Below are 16,646 nucleotides of genomic sequence, written 5' to 3'. Positions count from 1 at the left end.
GTAGTAAGCCCGATTCGCGGCTGAAATCCGTCGTTTTACTTCGCAGTTTACATCGTTTTCACATATCAAGAGCGTATCAAGGTATATGAACTTCTCTACGACTTCATATCCTTCCCCATCCAGCTCCACCTCGGCACCGACACCATTAGGACTCCCATGTTCCCTGCCGGAAACCATACACTTCGTTTTGGTGGTGTTGATAGTAGGTCCAAACCTCGATGCTGCTTACTTAAAAGGTCTAAGGGCATCTTCCACTACTCTACGGTTGATTCCGATGATGCAGACGTCATCCCCAAAACCAAAGAGCATGTGAGATTTCTTGATGATAGTCCCGTTCCATTCCACGTTTATTCTTTGTAATGCTCCTTCCAAGGCAATATTGAAGGTTAGAGAGTGCATCCCTTTGCTGTAGTTTATCCAACGTCACGAAACTAGTTAACTACCCAAGTAGCAATTCTAAAGCCAGTTGGTTTCACTTGAATTTTATAAAGGTTTTATTGCGGTATTAATCATTATCTATGGTTTTATTGTGGTATTGCGCAATACCAAGAGGATACGAATCCAAACACACTTATAGCTAGCTAGAAAACCGTAATAAAATTGTTAATAAAGCATATTTATTGTGGTTGCTCATCCTTTTCCTCTGTTTTGTACACTTACCACTGCGTCCATTATTTTGAACTATTGTAGTATGTATTTTGAACTAGTATGTAGTATGTTTTATTGTTTTACTATACGCTTCAAGCTTACCTATCACTTATTGAGGAAGGGACAGGCTGGTAGCTGGAGCGAGACATGTGCCAATCAGGGATGACTAGGTTTATGAACCTAGTACCCTGATCGGCGCCGCCAATCAGATCTCCCCTTTTTAAGATACTGAACGGCGTACTATTTGTGCTGCACGATTGCAGAGCAAGGGATCCGAGGTTAAATATCATCTTGTACGAAACTGAGATTCCGAAGATGATATTTACTCGGACAATATCCTGTCGCAAGACCGGTAAGCTTGCTGAGATCTTATCTTATCTTATTGAGACTCAGCCACTTTTGAGTAACCTAGGGGTGGATACTCGACGTTATATATTTATTTAGATTGTTTGAGCGATTGTACAGCCATCCTACTAGCCATAACTATTCGGCTCTCCTTTTGTTTCAGCCCACCCTCCAGCACACAGTCAGAGATCAGGCAGAGTGTATCTCGACCCGTGAGTAGAAAGTTTTGAAGCCACATCTTCGTTTGTCGTCTCACACCGAGTCGGCGTGTTGAGGATAGACCAGGATCAGGACTGAACGCCTGCTAGCGCATCGTTCAAGTCCTGCTCCTCCCCTACTCTACTCTCTATCTCATTCGTTTCTATGTTTTTCGGCAGAGAGAGCTTGCACGGTAAGAAGTCGTCCACTGCATCAGTGACCTGCTTGATGCAGCAAGGGCAAATTGCTGAGGAGGGCGCCTGGTACTCCACAGGCTCCGTTGCGGCGAGAGAATTTATAGAGCCCCCTCCACCATTCATCCCTCGCACGGGTCGCGTCACACCTTGGATTAGGGGTTTATCCATTCAAGTTTTTACATAATAGCCATGGATAACAGCTATTACAACCATCTCCTTTAGGGGCTTTGGACCCTCTGCTTTGGTTTCTGGGAGTCAAGAGAACCGTCCTGCAGGCGGAGAGTTTACACTTCAGCCTTCGCATGAGTGCCCCCTTCTCTGTCCGTATACGACCCTAGTTTCCACCGGTTGTCCGATTTCCACTAAGGAACGTATCCCGGATGGTACCACGAGGAGGTCGAGATAGGAGTTGCTGAATAAGAGGCTGTGGAACCTCATGGTGGTTCTGGAGCGCATTATTCAACCATTTACCATCCACAAGGTTGCTCATATTACCACGTTAAAACTGGTTGGCTGCACAGCGTCTCTTATAAACTTGTGGTGTAGCAATACAAAATGGCACACCAATCAAAATTGATCTTATCGCGGTTGCTTGTCAAACCGCAATAAATCTGTTAGTTTTATAGAGCTATTAAATCGGTAGCACCCTGCCCAAACAGTTTTTTGCTGCTATTATAAAGAATACCGAGGTTCAACACCAAAATCATTTTTTTATGTGAGGCCATATGGCCATATTCTAATATTTTGTTTTAGCTCGCAAACAAAAATTCGTCAAAGCAAAGTGTTTTACAGAAAGAAAGTTCAGAGGAAGCAACTAAAATGATTTTGCTAGAAATTGAGATTGATTAACTGAATATTTTTATTTTATTAAAACAAACAGTTTTCGAAAATTGCAAAATTTCAGTGGCGCGTTGATGTCATAAACCTACTAGCTGACCCGACCAACTCCGTATTGCCACAAATTAAACTATGTTCTACATAAATCGTGAATTTCGGATGACCTTTGTCACAATCTCGAGTTTTGCAAGTTTCTGAGGAGTTCAACCTTAGACGATTCATTTTGGCAGTTACGTAACCTTGAAAGCATCCCAGGTAACCAATAAGCATCACCAATGCTATTCAAATGCAAGCCAATAAGCATGTAAGTCGCCTTAAATGCTACTCAAATGCTATCTTGGCAGAATATACAGCTTCTTTACTGCTAACCTTCTTATAATGCTGACTGCTGACAATGCTTTTTTCTGCTTATTACCGACACGAAGAATTTGAATAGAATTTTGGTTGCCAATTTACAACACCTATGCAGTCAAAAAGCTAATATACAACAACGTACAGTATGAAATGTCAGTATAAACGTGCAGTATGACATGCTGCTTATGTTAAGGAGAAACCGAAAGTGACTAACGTTATTGTATTAGAGCGACAAATACTCTACTGTACATCTCATGTGTTCATTGAAAAACCTAAACTTTAATTTGAATGTTGCATTAGTATTGGTAATATATGTCAAACAGCAGAGCTTGCAAACATGAACACAGCTGATCCGCAACCAACCGCACCGACCACGAACATCCCGAAATATGATTTGTTTTCTGTATCAAGACATTCCGATTCATCTAAGATTTGCAGCAGCAACTGAATAATGCGCAGGATCAATAGGATGGGTCATTAATCCGTTTGCATTGAAGGCAAGTTTTTGATTGCTGGTTTGTTAACTTCACTCTAAGCTTATCGCTGCGGCGAAAGCTGAAAGCTCTTTAAAAGCTCATTGATTTGGTGAAACTTTGCCATTTATCCAGCCATCTTTGAGCCACTTTCGGTTTCCCCTTAATGCTTATTGGTTACCTGGGATGGGTAGTTTAATATACACATTTGCAATTTTTCCTCTCAGTAAAGCAGAAAACAACTCCCCTCATTGCTTAGCCAGAAAGCGGATAGCAATATTCGCCGTGATTGTACAACATTTCGCAGAATACCATTTCGCGAAAAACCTTCAGTGGAGTGTACCATTTCACGGAAAACTTTTTCGTAGAAAGTACCATTTCGCAGGCGTGATCCTGCCCTTACTCGCTGTCGCTAGTTCGGACCCAACTGAAGGAAAGTAATAGAGGTCTGTAGTAGACCTAGGAAAACAAATAAACCTAGACAGAGGTGATTTCTGTCTAGACGGCGGGTCGCCGGTAACACTCGCTGCAGTCTCGCCCTGAATGATCTAGTGTTACTGTAGATACTTCGCGGTACGATGCTGGTCTAGCAAGCCAGTCGTCGTACGTAGTAGGATCGTCGCACTAGCCCCGCTATTGTCCTGTACTGTTATAGCTGGCTGCAAAGTCTGTCGCTTTTTTTAATGAGAAGAATTGAAAGAGAAAAAAGGGGGGAGAGAGAGAGTATAAAAGAAAGAGCGAGCATGTGTGTAAAGAAGATGTGAAACAGAGAGAGAATGAGGAAAACTGCGTGAGAAGATCTATGTAGGAGCGATCAGAAATTGAGTCGTATGGTTTGAATATATACATATACATATATATAATATATACATATAAAAACTGATATTACAGGAAATTGACCGCTACTCTGATAAAAACGGAAAAAGAAAAAAAAAGAACTGAATTTTATATGTGATGGCCTTTTATTTATTACTCTAGGTACTGTCAAACGTAGTAACTTGCAACAGTTCTCAATTATGAGTACTTGCACTTGTTTACGTAATATATCAATGTTCCTTACGTTACGACTGATCATAATTAGACACTATCATTTTGCTGGCTATCTCTCTCAGTGATGATTTTTTTTTTTTTTTTTTTTTTTTGTATGCCAGAAGGGCATTGGGTTAAAAGGCCACTGCGACAGTCTTAATGATCGTCTTTTGTGGCAGGCCCCGATTGCTGTACACAGTTTACGGATCGCTCATACCCATTGATGGAGTTGAGCGGAATAGTTGTAATCCTGTGCCCCAATTCGGTACTACATGGTTTATAAAGCCAATGACCGTTTTGGGATTTAGGCTCCATACCTGATATGGAGTAAGAAGGAAACTTCCTAAGAAGTTGTGCCTTGATAATGCAAGAGCTCCGCAATAGCAGAGCAGATGCGCTGAACTTTCAGGTTCAGAGTTATGATGATATTTTCTTGTTGGTCTCTTCTATGGCCATTTTCAGTATATCCCGAGAAAAACTGGTATATTTCCAACTTTCCGAAAGCATTTTACATTCTCCAGTGCAATACTACTGGTGCAATACTGCAAAAATAATAACTTACCTCGTCGTTAACTTCACGAACACAGTTTTTTAAATTTACCAGCTGTTGCAAGTTACCCCGTTGTACGAATTTACCACATTATTCAACAGGATAAACAAAACTAGTCATAATAAATCAATTATTTTGTTTCCTTATTATTCACTTTACTATAAAAAATATGTGAAGTGCTTGTGGGCGAAACAAACGTTTTACAAACGAACAAATGAATTTAACACCATGTAGAGAGGTTTTTTTTAAATCACCAAAACAGCATAAAATCAACATAACAGTATCAAGGGTTTCCATGATCTGTTATCAGCAAGATTCTGTGAATGATGTAATAGATCAAAATATACAATAAATTCGACCGATATAGCGTTGTTGCAAGTTACCCCGCTGTTGCAAGTTACCCGATTTGACGGTATATGTTCCAGTTTTTCTGAATAGTATGTTCAAATCAAGTTAAGGCATTGAACAACAATGAATTATAAATTGAGCAACGCTTGCTCGCCTTCAACCATCCGTTCATCAGTGTCAGTTGTACTCGCCATAAATAAGATCTCCTATCAACAAAAGAATCTCGCACAAAGATAGACTGATGTCTGAGTTGATCGTCCAAATTGTTATCAGTCTGATTATATCCGCAAACAAACGACCAGAATTCATTCATATAAATCCTTTCTCTCCATTTCCAGCAGATCATTTTGTTCATCGTCATAGTGATCGGTGCGGCTGGTATAGGTAGAGTGACTGGTGAACATGGTCGAAGAAGACAGTGTAGTACCTACAGTTTCCGAAGCGTGGCTATTTCAGTCGACAGCTACTGAATCCAATGCTGCCCTTGGCCATGGACAGAGTGTGGACGAATTAAGCCGTTCATTACAACGGTTCAACTGGCCAGATTATCTGGTATTTGTGCTGATGTTGGTCAGTTGCATTTTTATAGGAATATTTTTTGGTTACAAAGATCATGTTAAGCACAAAAGCCGGAAAACTGCTCGGCGGGATTCAGAAGCTCTCGATTATTTGGTTGGTGGTAGGAAGATGAAGATTTTTCCTGTTGCGGTGTCGCTGGTGGCCAGGTGAGCTCATGTGGTTAATGATAGGAAAAAGTGACCGTCTAATGGATTTTTTCTTATCAATCTACAGTTGGATTTCTGGAATATCGCTACTGGGTACTTCCACGGAGATCTACGTTTATGGTACACAGTATTGTTATATAGTGTTTGCAGTCATAGTAATGGGATTTGTTATGCATTATATATTCCTGCCTGTGTTTCACGATTTACAAATTACTTCGGCATATGAGGTAAGTATTTTTTCGAATAGCATGATCATCATTGATGAATGTTAGGTTAGAACACCAAAAATCGGCTTGAAAACATGTCTGATTTGTAATGATTTTGATTTAAACATGTGATAATCGTTTTGCTGCTCATATAACGTCCTCATGTCTCAGTTTCAGTGTGTTAGTTTAACTTTCTCGAAGGAGTCAGCACTTAAAAGTTCGTGTTTTATTGCTTTGCAGTCATTGGAGAAAACATGTTGAAAAAATATGTATTTAGTTCTACTCGTGTCGAAACGTAGTTAAAAAATTGCTAGAGGTCAGAAAATGGTTCCGCAAAACAAATGTATCGTTAGGCACATATTTCTACTCCGCTTAATTTACAATTGGTTTGAGAGGGTCTGATATCGAAGATTGTACAAATTCTTTGTCTATTTCTAGTACTTACAGCTGCGATTCGACAAGCGGATGAGACTATTAGGTTCACTATTGTTCACTTTGGCCTTGGTAGGTGAAAATTATCCCTGGTTGTTTGGCTTTTAACTTACTCTTTTCGTTGTAGCTTCTCTGGCTTCCAATCGTTGTTTACGTACCAGCGTTGGCATTCAACCAAGGTAGGATATTTAGATTCTAATTCTACCTCTACCTTCATCTAACTACTCAATATACTTTCCACTAGTGTCCGGAGTCAATATTCATGTTATTACCCCAATTGTTTGCCTCGTTTGTATATTCTACACTAGTGTGGTGAGTTAGTTTTGTCGAAAGTTGAGCAAGTTATCTTCTGATATCATCCATTCTAGGGTGGAGTAAGAGCTGTAGTATGGACAGATGTCATTCAGATGGCTGTCATGGTTGGTGCGATGATCATCGTTATCGTGAAAGGGACCCTGGATGTTGGAGGGCTCGATGTGGTTATAGAACGAAACTCTATAGGAGAGAGGTTCGACAAGCCAGAGTACGTAATATTATTTTCTGCTCTAGGCTTTGTCCATAACCATTTATAAAATGTCCACATTTTAGTTTCGATTTAGACCCAACAACCAGAAATACCTTTTGGAATCTTTTTATTGGAGGAACATTCTTTTGGACTTCAACCAACGCGATCAATCAAAATATGCTTCAGCGTTATTTGGCTCTTCCCACGTTAGGCGATGCGCGAAAGGCTTTACTTATTTTTATGGTTGGAACGACGGCAATTCTGGCGCTATGCTGTTACAACGGTCTGTTGATTTATGCAATGCACCATGACTGCGATCCTCTCAGTACCGGTCTTGCCAAGGCTAAAGATCAGTTGGTTCCATTGCTCGTTATGGAAGTTTTGGCGATCTACCCTGGACTAGCAGGGCTTTTCGTTGCTGGTATATTTAGTGCAGCATTAAGTTCGCTCTCCACTGGTCTGAACTCACTCTCCGCCATCGTGTTGGAAGATTTTTGTAAACCTTTCGTTAAACGTCCTTTGAGTGAAACACAAACAAGATATTTAATGAGAGCAACCGTTCTAATTTTCGGAGCCTTAGCGGTAGTTCTGGTAGTGATAGTTGAGAAGATGGGAGCAGTACTTCAATTGTCAATGAGTTTGGGACCAGTTACATTGGGACCGCTGTTCGGTTTATTTTTGATGGGGATATTTTTTCCACGCATTAATGGAACGGTAAGTTTATGACCTCTTGCTTTTCAATCAGAGTATCTTGATCCTTTTTCCGCAATATTTTTCTAGCAAATGGCTACCATGAATATTGAGTTCGTAAATTCACCATTATCTTATATTTCAAAATGTTTAGCTTAAACTTAAAATGACTTTTTCAAGGAATTTTTTTAGTAAGACTGTGTAATTTTGCGAAAGACACTGTCTGTGTCAATATATTATAAAACCACAAAGTTAAATTTTTGTAGCACCAACTATTTAATACGGTTAGGTTTAACAATGGTTGGTAAAAACGCGGCTCACGGCAGCGTCTGATCCGGAGCGGGCTACTGAATTAATCAATGGCTTTATTATGAGACTCGGTAGCGTGGCCTTACTAAAGCAATCTAATATAGATTGGAAAAATTGGCGCCGACCAAGGCAACGAAACAAGGACGGTGAAAATGGAAACTCGGTTTCAGATTACTGTATTACGTGTTCCTCGAACAGTTCAAACCCCATGAATTCGGCAACGTCGCACTATGGCCAAAAACGAGAGATAAAACGGACGCAATTAAGATACGGCCTGCAGGCTTATAAAATATAAGTGATCTTATATAAAATTTTCCGGAGAATCGCGTGGTGCCGACCCCTTTCCTGTTTATCATCGGGAAGTGCCTCATTTCGCTCATTTGCCCCTACTTTTAATATTTTTCACCCTTTTTGAGCTTTATACCTGCTTTTAAAATAAAAAATCGATGGCAACTATTTCAAACCTAAATGTTTTATGAAAGTAAATACTGAAACGGTTTTATTCTAAAAGTCTCTTCTTTGACAAATATATTTGTTTTTATAAGAAATTATCACTAGACTTTTTGAAAATAATAAGCTAGATAAGTTTTGGGAAACAGAATCTGCGAAGATGCTTTAGTAGGCAAATTTAGGATTTAGTAGATGGCTAAATTCATGCGAAATCGGTACGTATTAGAGTTTTTGTTATCTCCTTCATAATACAAAATGAAAAATTTGCACAAAAGAAAGGAAAAAAGAAGTTTGTTGAAGTTTACAAAAAAGTAGTCAACAGACATGTTAATTGACGGTGGCAACTAAAATTTTGGAATTTTTTCTCAATCTGTCAAAAAAAGACAAAGATACATGAAGAAGATCTGATTTACCGAAATTAAAGATACATTATCCATTGTTAAAAAAATTAGTGTACATTTGAAAACGGTCCGTAATCGGTTGTTCGGCGAAGCTTTAGTTTGACGTCGAAACTGGAGCGTTGTTCGGTCGTCATGCCAACTTTGCGATGCATTCTTGATTCTACCAATCAATTGTTTGCAATTCGTGGCTCTCCAGTTATTTTTGTACACCGAGGAACTCAAAATCCCGAAGAAATCTTCGATTGGACACACTGAGACAGATTTTTCGGGTCGTGGTTTTTGGGTAAAAATGGGATCGAATGGGTATCCAGAAATGATTGTGTTTTTTGACGTAATGCGATGATGCTCTGTCCGGCCAAAACACGTATTGTTCATCTGCATGATGTTTTTGTAGAAAGGGGATCAAAATTTTCCGCAAACATTCGTCTGGTGCATCTTAATTGATAGCCAAACCAGAGGGCTTGTTGTTGAAGAAACGAGAAAGAGAACGATTTCCTTCTGCGTCCATAATTTTGGCTGGTCTTCCACTACCTTGCTTGCGAATAGTTGTTGGGCATCTTAGGATATGGTAAACAGTCGGAGCCGCAACATATTTGCTTTTTAAATGTTGTACCGTATACTTTTTGCCGAGATTTCTGTTGCAGTTCGTAGAACTGTACAACGCGCTTCCGAAATGCTTCTGGTTTCGACGCCATTTTTAGCAAAACTGGGCAGCAAGCATAAACAAAACAAAAAATATTAACAAAAAGAGGAGACAGAGCTAACGCCTACATACTCTCATTTCTGAGCACGTTTGTTGTTGAGCATAAGGGCCGCGAAAAAATTCCAAAGTTTTAGTTGCCACCCGTTATTTGTAAGGAATTGATCTTTTTTATCAATGTACTATATCAGTTAGACATTGTCATTATCATGGATTAAAGAATTAACCCGAAACATAGAAACAGGATCATGATACTCTGAAAATAAATACTTTTGACGTATAATAACCAGCGGTATGCGTTGTTAAATAATTCCCTTACTTCTGCAGTGTGCTATCATTGGAACTATTGGCGGTTTGGCAACGATGGCTTATATTGTGATTCGATCACAAATTTCAATCGCACTGGGAGAGATGGTGTTCGCTGAGAAACCAGTGACGGTCGCTGGCTGTGCTTACGATTTTATTCCGTTAAACAAAACTTCTTCGCTTCCCGCCAGTGAATCTGAAATGTCGGTAGAAAAATCGCTACATCATGTGTCGTTTTTGTACTATACCATGATAGGTTCGCTAGTACCCACCATTATCGGCTATCTTTGTTCGGTTGTAATGAGTTTCACCATTGGATATCGACCGGAAGATATAGATATCGATCCACTTCTGCTGGCACCGTTCTTACGAAAGTATCATCAAACAAGAAAAGTTAAAAACATGGCAGAGGTGCTACACGAGTTTGAAACCAAAGACATTCAACTTTAAGTAGTTTCTATTAGGGTGACGTACGAAAGCTGAAATAAAGTGAAATATTTCAAGACTGAATGGATATATAACACGAGCTTTGCTGTGCTTCGCTTTGAGAAAGCCTTGATGCGGAAGCGTTACTGTACGTTATGAATTGAAAAAGTTTATTGTACTAGTTTTTTTGGTATTTTCCAGTATTTGCAGCTGCGGTTCGATCAACGAATGAGAATTTTCGGATCAATTCTTTTCACTGTGGCTTGTGTAAGTAATTATGTAGAATTAACGCTGATACCACATTTTTGTTCAGAATTGGCGGAGATTTCGCATTACCATACCACGATATCGATAAACATTCGTGTATATACTGCCGCTAATATTATAACTGTTCCATCTCCATAGAAACTGGGACTGTTATGCAAATAGCGGCAGTTTATACACGGAATACATCGTATACGCAGCATATAGCAAGCGCCACGTGAATTCCCCTATTGTTTTTAAAATGTTTAAAAAACGCAAGGAATCCATTCAGTATACCTAAATTAGATTTATATTACTTTCAGTTATTATGGATGCCTATCGTTATTTACGTGCCTGCTCTGGCATTTAATCAAGGTATAAATAACTATTCCATTTCTAGATGGATATAATTATTTTATCGATATATACTTGACTTGCAGTTACTGGTATTAATATTCACACCATCACACCGATTGTATGTCTAATATGCATCTTTTACACTAGTGTGGTAAGTAAATGGATCAAAATATATTTATTTCTTTAAGCACATCTACGAACCAAATTAATTCTTAAGTAGTATCACGGACAAACAGATATAACTATTTGAAGAAGATCCTTCAAAAAATAACATTTTGCATACTTTGCATCACATTAGCAAAATATACGATCGACATATATTAACCCAATGTTAACTTACGCCAGGAGTATTTCGTTTAAAAATACAATTATGACGAATACGAAGACATTAAATTTGCTGATGATTGCCTTATCCGTACTTCGTCGCGCGATTTGTTGTTGCTATTGGCAGATTTTGAAAATTTGTGTTTGTTTTCCCCCGGTAAAAAAACATAAGGCCTGGTTAAAAAGGTACAACTTGTATAGCTCTTTACAACCAACCATTCCCAATCAACAACAAACTTGGATTGACTGTTATAGCGTGTGCAGAACGGAACCATGAGTGTTACGTTTGTTTGTCTGTGGTAGAGTTGTACTTCAAAAATCGACTCAACGTAAACCCAAATGGTAGCAGATTCATTCCTGCTAGGTATTTTACGTATTGTAAAACTATTTTTCATTTACTTTGTTATTCTCTCCGTAATTTCAGATTGATAATAAAACCTACTAAAATCGTCCAATTTCTTAAAATATATATTGCTTAGAGAAGGGCGGGGGATAAGTGCGATGTTTGAAGTTGTAATCAATTTTCGTGAGATATCCAGCTTTTTACGAGTCATAATGGCGCACGTGTTCGTAATATTTGAACAGCATATTTGACATTTCCCTAATACATCGCACGTTTTCTTTCCGTACATTCCTTTAGTTTTTCCGTGAACGCACGGAAAGAAAACGTGCGATGTATTAGGGAAATGTCAAAAATGGTGTTCAAATATTACGAACACGTCCGCCATTATGGGTCGTAAAAAGCTGGATACAGAAGGACAACAACCAAATATATTTTATAGTGATGCAGTAACTAATGTCTTCACATTCAACTATAAATCATCTGGAATAATAGTGTTATGCAATATAAATTCTTCATTCTTTTGATCAAGTTGTAACCTTCACGGTCACAATTTCACTACTGAGTGGAAACGATTTGTTTTTGTGTTTTATTTGGCAACCGTGCTCACCACTAAGCACGGAAATCGTTCACCGAAGTTAGTTTGTTTGTGTTAGGTTTTCGATCGGTGAACGATTGTCCAAATGTCCAGATAGATAGTTAGATAATTTGTCATATGTAAATAAACGGTTAGGTATAGATAGCTCGTACGTCTCCCGCGGTAAATAGAAACCAAGCGCTGGGTTTGGTCGCTGAATTCGGCAACAGAGACAGCAAGGGTGATCGCATAGTATGTGTGCATGTTGCACAACGCAACGAGAGCTGAAGTGGGAGTCTCGATCGTCGTCGTGCGACGATTGGGCGACGCGCGACCCGAAAAAAAAATCCAAGCGGCGAATGGCGGACATCAAAAGGGCGATAAGGCAAGAGAGATTTTGTCCCGAGTAAGCATACGAGATACGCGTTTGATCCGTACGTTGTGGCCGCGTGTGAAGTAGAGCGTTTGCCCGGTAAACGTGTTTGCCGGTTCGATAAAACGGTTACGGGTGGATAAAAATTCAAGAAGAACCAGGCATCTGTGATACGATTCTTAAGATAAAACACCACATTAGCTGCACGTGTTTGTGTTTTGGCAGCTAGCTGATCGTCACCTTCGTCAGCAAGGTACCTCGGGGACCGCGTTCTACACACCATCGCCGCAATAAGGGAGACCACGAGATTAGATAACGGTAATTTTTGTCTTGTTGTGTGTTATTTTGCTTGTATGTGTGTCGTGTTAAGTGGAAATCTGAATTGAGATAGGGTGTATCTGAGCCGCGCTGTAATAAAGAGTGGGCCCGGTGAAATAGTGCGTTCTTACCCCACCCGCGGGGCAAAAGTTCGCATACTGCGGGGCGAAAGTGCGAAGCTAGAATCCATGAAATTAGCACAGTAGTAGCTAACGGAACCATATTATCTTCAATCTGCGGTATGTTTCAGTAAGAAATATACTCAATTTGCACCTTTCCTATTTTGCGTGGGTGTGTTGCAGCCTCCGACAGATTGAAACTTTTCCAAACGTTTGTTTTTTGTTTCATCAGCGGAAAAACATTGTTTTCCTCTTCGGCCAAAATCTGTAGAGCACAAAGTTTTCTGAAGATTTTCCATTTCTAGTAACTGTTATATAGTGTATAAAGCTGTATATAATTTGCTATACATTTTTGCCTCGACCATGAATCTAAGTTTTTTTCAATTCTGCATCTCTGCTTTTCACTAGAATCGCACTTTTACCCCGTCCGTGAATCGCACTTTTACCCCACTAGGCGCTTGACGGGGTTTGATTTAATTACGGAAAAGCGAAATATATTTTGTAAATTCTTTCCACTGTATTTTCAAAACAGATATGTGAGCAGAGATGCCAGAAGTGAAGACATGTCTTCATTTTGAAGACATTTTTGTTACAAAAAAGTGAAATGTCTTCACTTGAAGACATGTGAAGACATGTCTTCACCATGCAGTTTAAATGGGCGGAAAGCCGAAGGAAGACAAATGAAGACATTTTTCCTTGCTTCGTGAAGACTTTTCAAAAAATTACCTGGCATCCCTGTATGTGAGTGATGTAAAACGCTGCTACAAATTTTCAACAAGTAATATTCTCCTGTTTATATCGTATTTGCCGTGTAACATAACATTGGCACATAACTTAGCAACTATGCTTCGTAAGCAACCAAAGTTTACGTTAGATTCAAGTTGTCAAAGTAGTTACCCATACATGCTGTAGTCAATTTACTCGGAATCTGCATCGATAAATCATTGAATCACACTTTTACCCCCGTCGCACTTTTACCCCTCCTTACTCTATATGAATGACTGATTTTCTAGTCTTTCTATAATATTTCTAGGGCGGTTTAAAAGCGGTTATCTGGACGGATGTTGTACAGTCGGGAGTCACTTTGGGCGCTCTGCTGGTGGTGCTGGTAAAAGGGGTAATCGACGTTGGTGGTCCGGCAATCATTTGGGAACGAAACTTCAGCAGTAAACGAATCGAAGCACCAAACTTTGATCCGAACCCAACGATTCGGCATTCCGCTTGGACAATCTTGATTGGTGGTACGGTTTGGTATTCGTACGGAGTTTCCTGCAGTCAAGATATGATCCAACGGTTTTTGTCGTTACCAACGTTGAATGATGCTAGGAAAGCTTGCAGGGGGTTCATTTGCGGGTTGGTGTTGACCTTTTCTATATTATTCAGTTTGGGAATGCTAATCTACGCTACATATCACGAATGTGACCCGTTGAGCACAAATGTATGTTATCCAAGCATTATAGTAAACGTAATAAAACGATGTTCTTTAAACTTTTTAGTTAGCCAAAGCCAAAGATCAACTAGTACCTCTATTTGTGATGGATATTTTTAAAGACTATCCAGGGGCTGCCGGAGTCTTCGTTGCGGGAATATTTAGTGCTGCACTAAGTTCTTTATCGTCAGCTTTGAATGCTTTAGCAGCAATTACTTATGAAGACTTTTGTAAACCCTATTTTGGAAATAATCTGTCAGAAACTCAAATAAGTTATGTGCTTAGAGGATCTGTTCTGTTGTTTGGAGCCATTTCGGTAATATTCATTTACATTGTGGAGCACCTGGGTGCTGTGATGCAACTCACAATGACGCTTAGCTCAACTGCTGGTGGTCCGTTGTTTGGACTTTTTGTAATGGGCATTTTGATGCCCTGGGTTACAGCTACAGTGAGTAAACGAATGCTCGAAGAAGGTATAAACAAGTAACTAAATTTTAATTTCAGGGAGCACTGTACGGAGGAATTGCTGGATTACTTTCGATGTGTTACCTTTGTTTTAGATCACAAGCATCGTTGGCTACTGGTGATATAATCTATTCCAGCAAAGAGGTATCCGTTTCTGGATGTTTATACCAATATACAATAACTGATAAACCACAGCCAACATTTGACGAGATGGAAAAGACTCTCCATCATGTGTCGTATCTTTACTTCACTCTTTTCGGCACCATCGTATCGTGCACCGTTGGATCCGTAATGAGCTTGTTGCTGCGAAACGTTGAGGGCACTCAAACAGACTTGAATCTGCTAGCACCATTCATTAGAAAATTCATTTCGAATAGGACTGAAAAAGCTGAACAAACTCCACTGAATGAAATTTCACCTGTTAATGTAGATATTCGTCAACCAGAATAAATATATTACCACATCGTTTTCCCGTTATAGTGAAATGATGTCCAGGATCAATGTTGTGGTATAGTTTAAAATATCTGCAAATCGATAATCCACAGACTAATAGACGTAACACTTCGAACAAAATTTCCAACAAAACATCGTTTCAGTGACACTCCTAAAACTTAGAAAAAACACTAGCATCACCTAGTGCAGTCTTCGCGTTACGCAGAGTAGTTTGACTGAAGTTTTTGGAGCGTCTTAGTAGAATACGAAACCTAAAAATAAAAAATAAGAAAACTTATCCAATTTAATTCTACTATGTGTATTTTATTCAATGACAGATACGTATTTCGCCTACGACTTGCAGGCTTCCTCAGTGTCTGTTTTCGAACCGTTTCGTTTTGTGTCTGAGCTCGAAAACAGACTCTGAGGAAGCCTGCAAGTCGTAGGCGAAATACGTATCTGTCATTGAATAAAATACACATAGTAGAATTAAATTGGATAAGTTTTCTTATTTTTTATTTTTAGGTCAGAGTAGTTTGCTATAAATTTAGCAATGCTTCAGTGTTACGTCTGTTATTCTGTGGATAATCCATTGTTTAAATCTTAATAGTGATTCGATGTTCATTTATGTAGAAAAAATTAACTACTGTTAGCACAAATTAATCTCTTGTACTTTCATGGAACTGCCATATGCAATATTTGGGAAAGCTTTTACAAAGTATTATTGCTAATTGCAAGAAAAATTGTCCAATTCATAAGTGCGAAATCGCTCTTAAAAGTGCTATTTTAGCCTAAATCGTTTCGGTCTCTTCCGCGCACTTATTGCTTGGAATGTAACGAAAAAGTGCACCGAAGATACCGAAACGATTTAAAGTAAAATAGCACTTTTATGAGCGATATCCCACTTTGGATGGTACAATTTTCCTTGCAATCAGCAATATTCTCTAACAAATCCCTATTCTGCTTCACAAATCGGACAAACTTATCCAGGTGGCAGCATCGTTTCGCGCACGTAGCGAATAGATAAGCCTGCACATTATGAAGACTAAAGTTGCACGTGTCCAATTACTAATTCCTTAATTAATCTCTTATTGAAATGTCAGGTGCTATATAAAACGTTTACTTTATTCATCAAGCACGTGCCGATATTTCATTTGACGGGACTTAATGTCTTTAACCATAAAAATATATCTTTACAAAATAAATGAAATGTTATTTTTACACAATTCATGTTGCACAATTCTTAAAATCAAAGTGGAATTCTATTTGCCAATATTATGGAATAATAAGCAGCTATAGTTAAATATCCCCAATACAGCAGAAAGGACAACCCAAACCAACCGCTGTAAAAAAGCAAAGCCTAGGTGCTACATTCCGTTATCGAAACTTGACCTTCTGTTTTTCTACGACAGACTTCGCAGCCAGTTGTTAGAGTGCAGGACAATTGCAGGGCCAGTTGCTACGATCCTATTAACTCTAACAGCCTTTCCCAGACGAAATTCGAACCTACGACGACTGGCTTATTAGGCCAGCGTCATAC

General features: G+C 39.1%; 1 protein-coding gene across 1 annotated transcript; it reads left to right on the top strand.

The window, feature by feature from the left end:
- Window positions 1-5,381: 5,381 nt before the first annotated feature.
- On the top strand, window positions 5,382-15,124 carry LOC128739936 (uncharacterized). The gene is made up of 14 exons (XM_053835437.1): window positions 5,382-5,704; window positions 5,772-5,931; window positions 6,349-6,414; window positions 6,470-6,521; window positions 6,587-6,654; window positions 6,711-6,865; window positions 6,931-7,561; window positions 9,725-10,125; window positions 10,312-10,396; window positions 10,696-10,747; window positions 10,813-10,880; window positions 13,814-14,218; window positions 14,277-14,657; window positions 14,714-15,124. Exons 1-14 carry the CDS (start codon window positions 5,382-5,384, stop codon window positions 15,122-15,124), a joined length of 3,258 nt encoding a protein of 1,085 aa, XP_053691412.1.
- Window positions 15,125-16,646: the final 1,522 nt, after the last annotated feature.

The sequence above is a fragment of the Sabethes cyaneus genome, chromosome 3 (genome assembly GCF_943734655.1).
Source record: "Sabethes cyaneus chromosome 3, idSabCyanKW18_F2, whole genome shotgun sequence".
Lineage (NCBI taxonomy): Eukaryota > Metazoa > Arthropoda > Insecta > Diptera > Culicidae > Sabethes > Sabethes cyaneus.
This window is presented reverse-complemented; position numbering and strand designations above follow the sequence as displayed.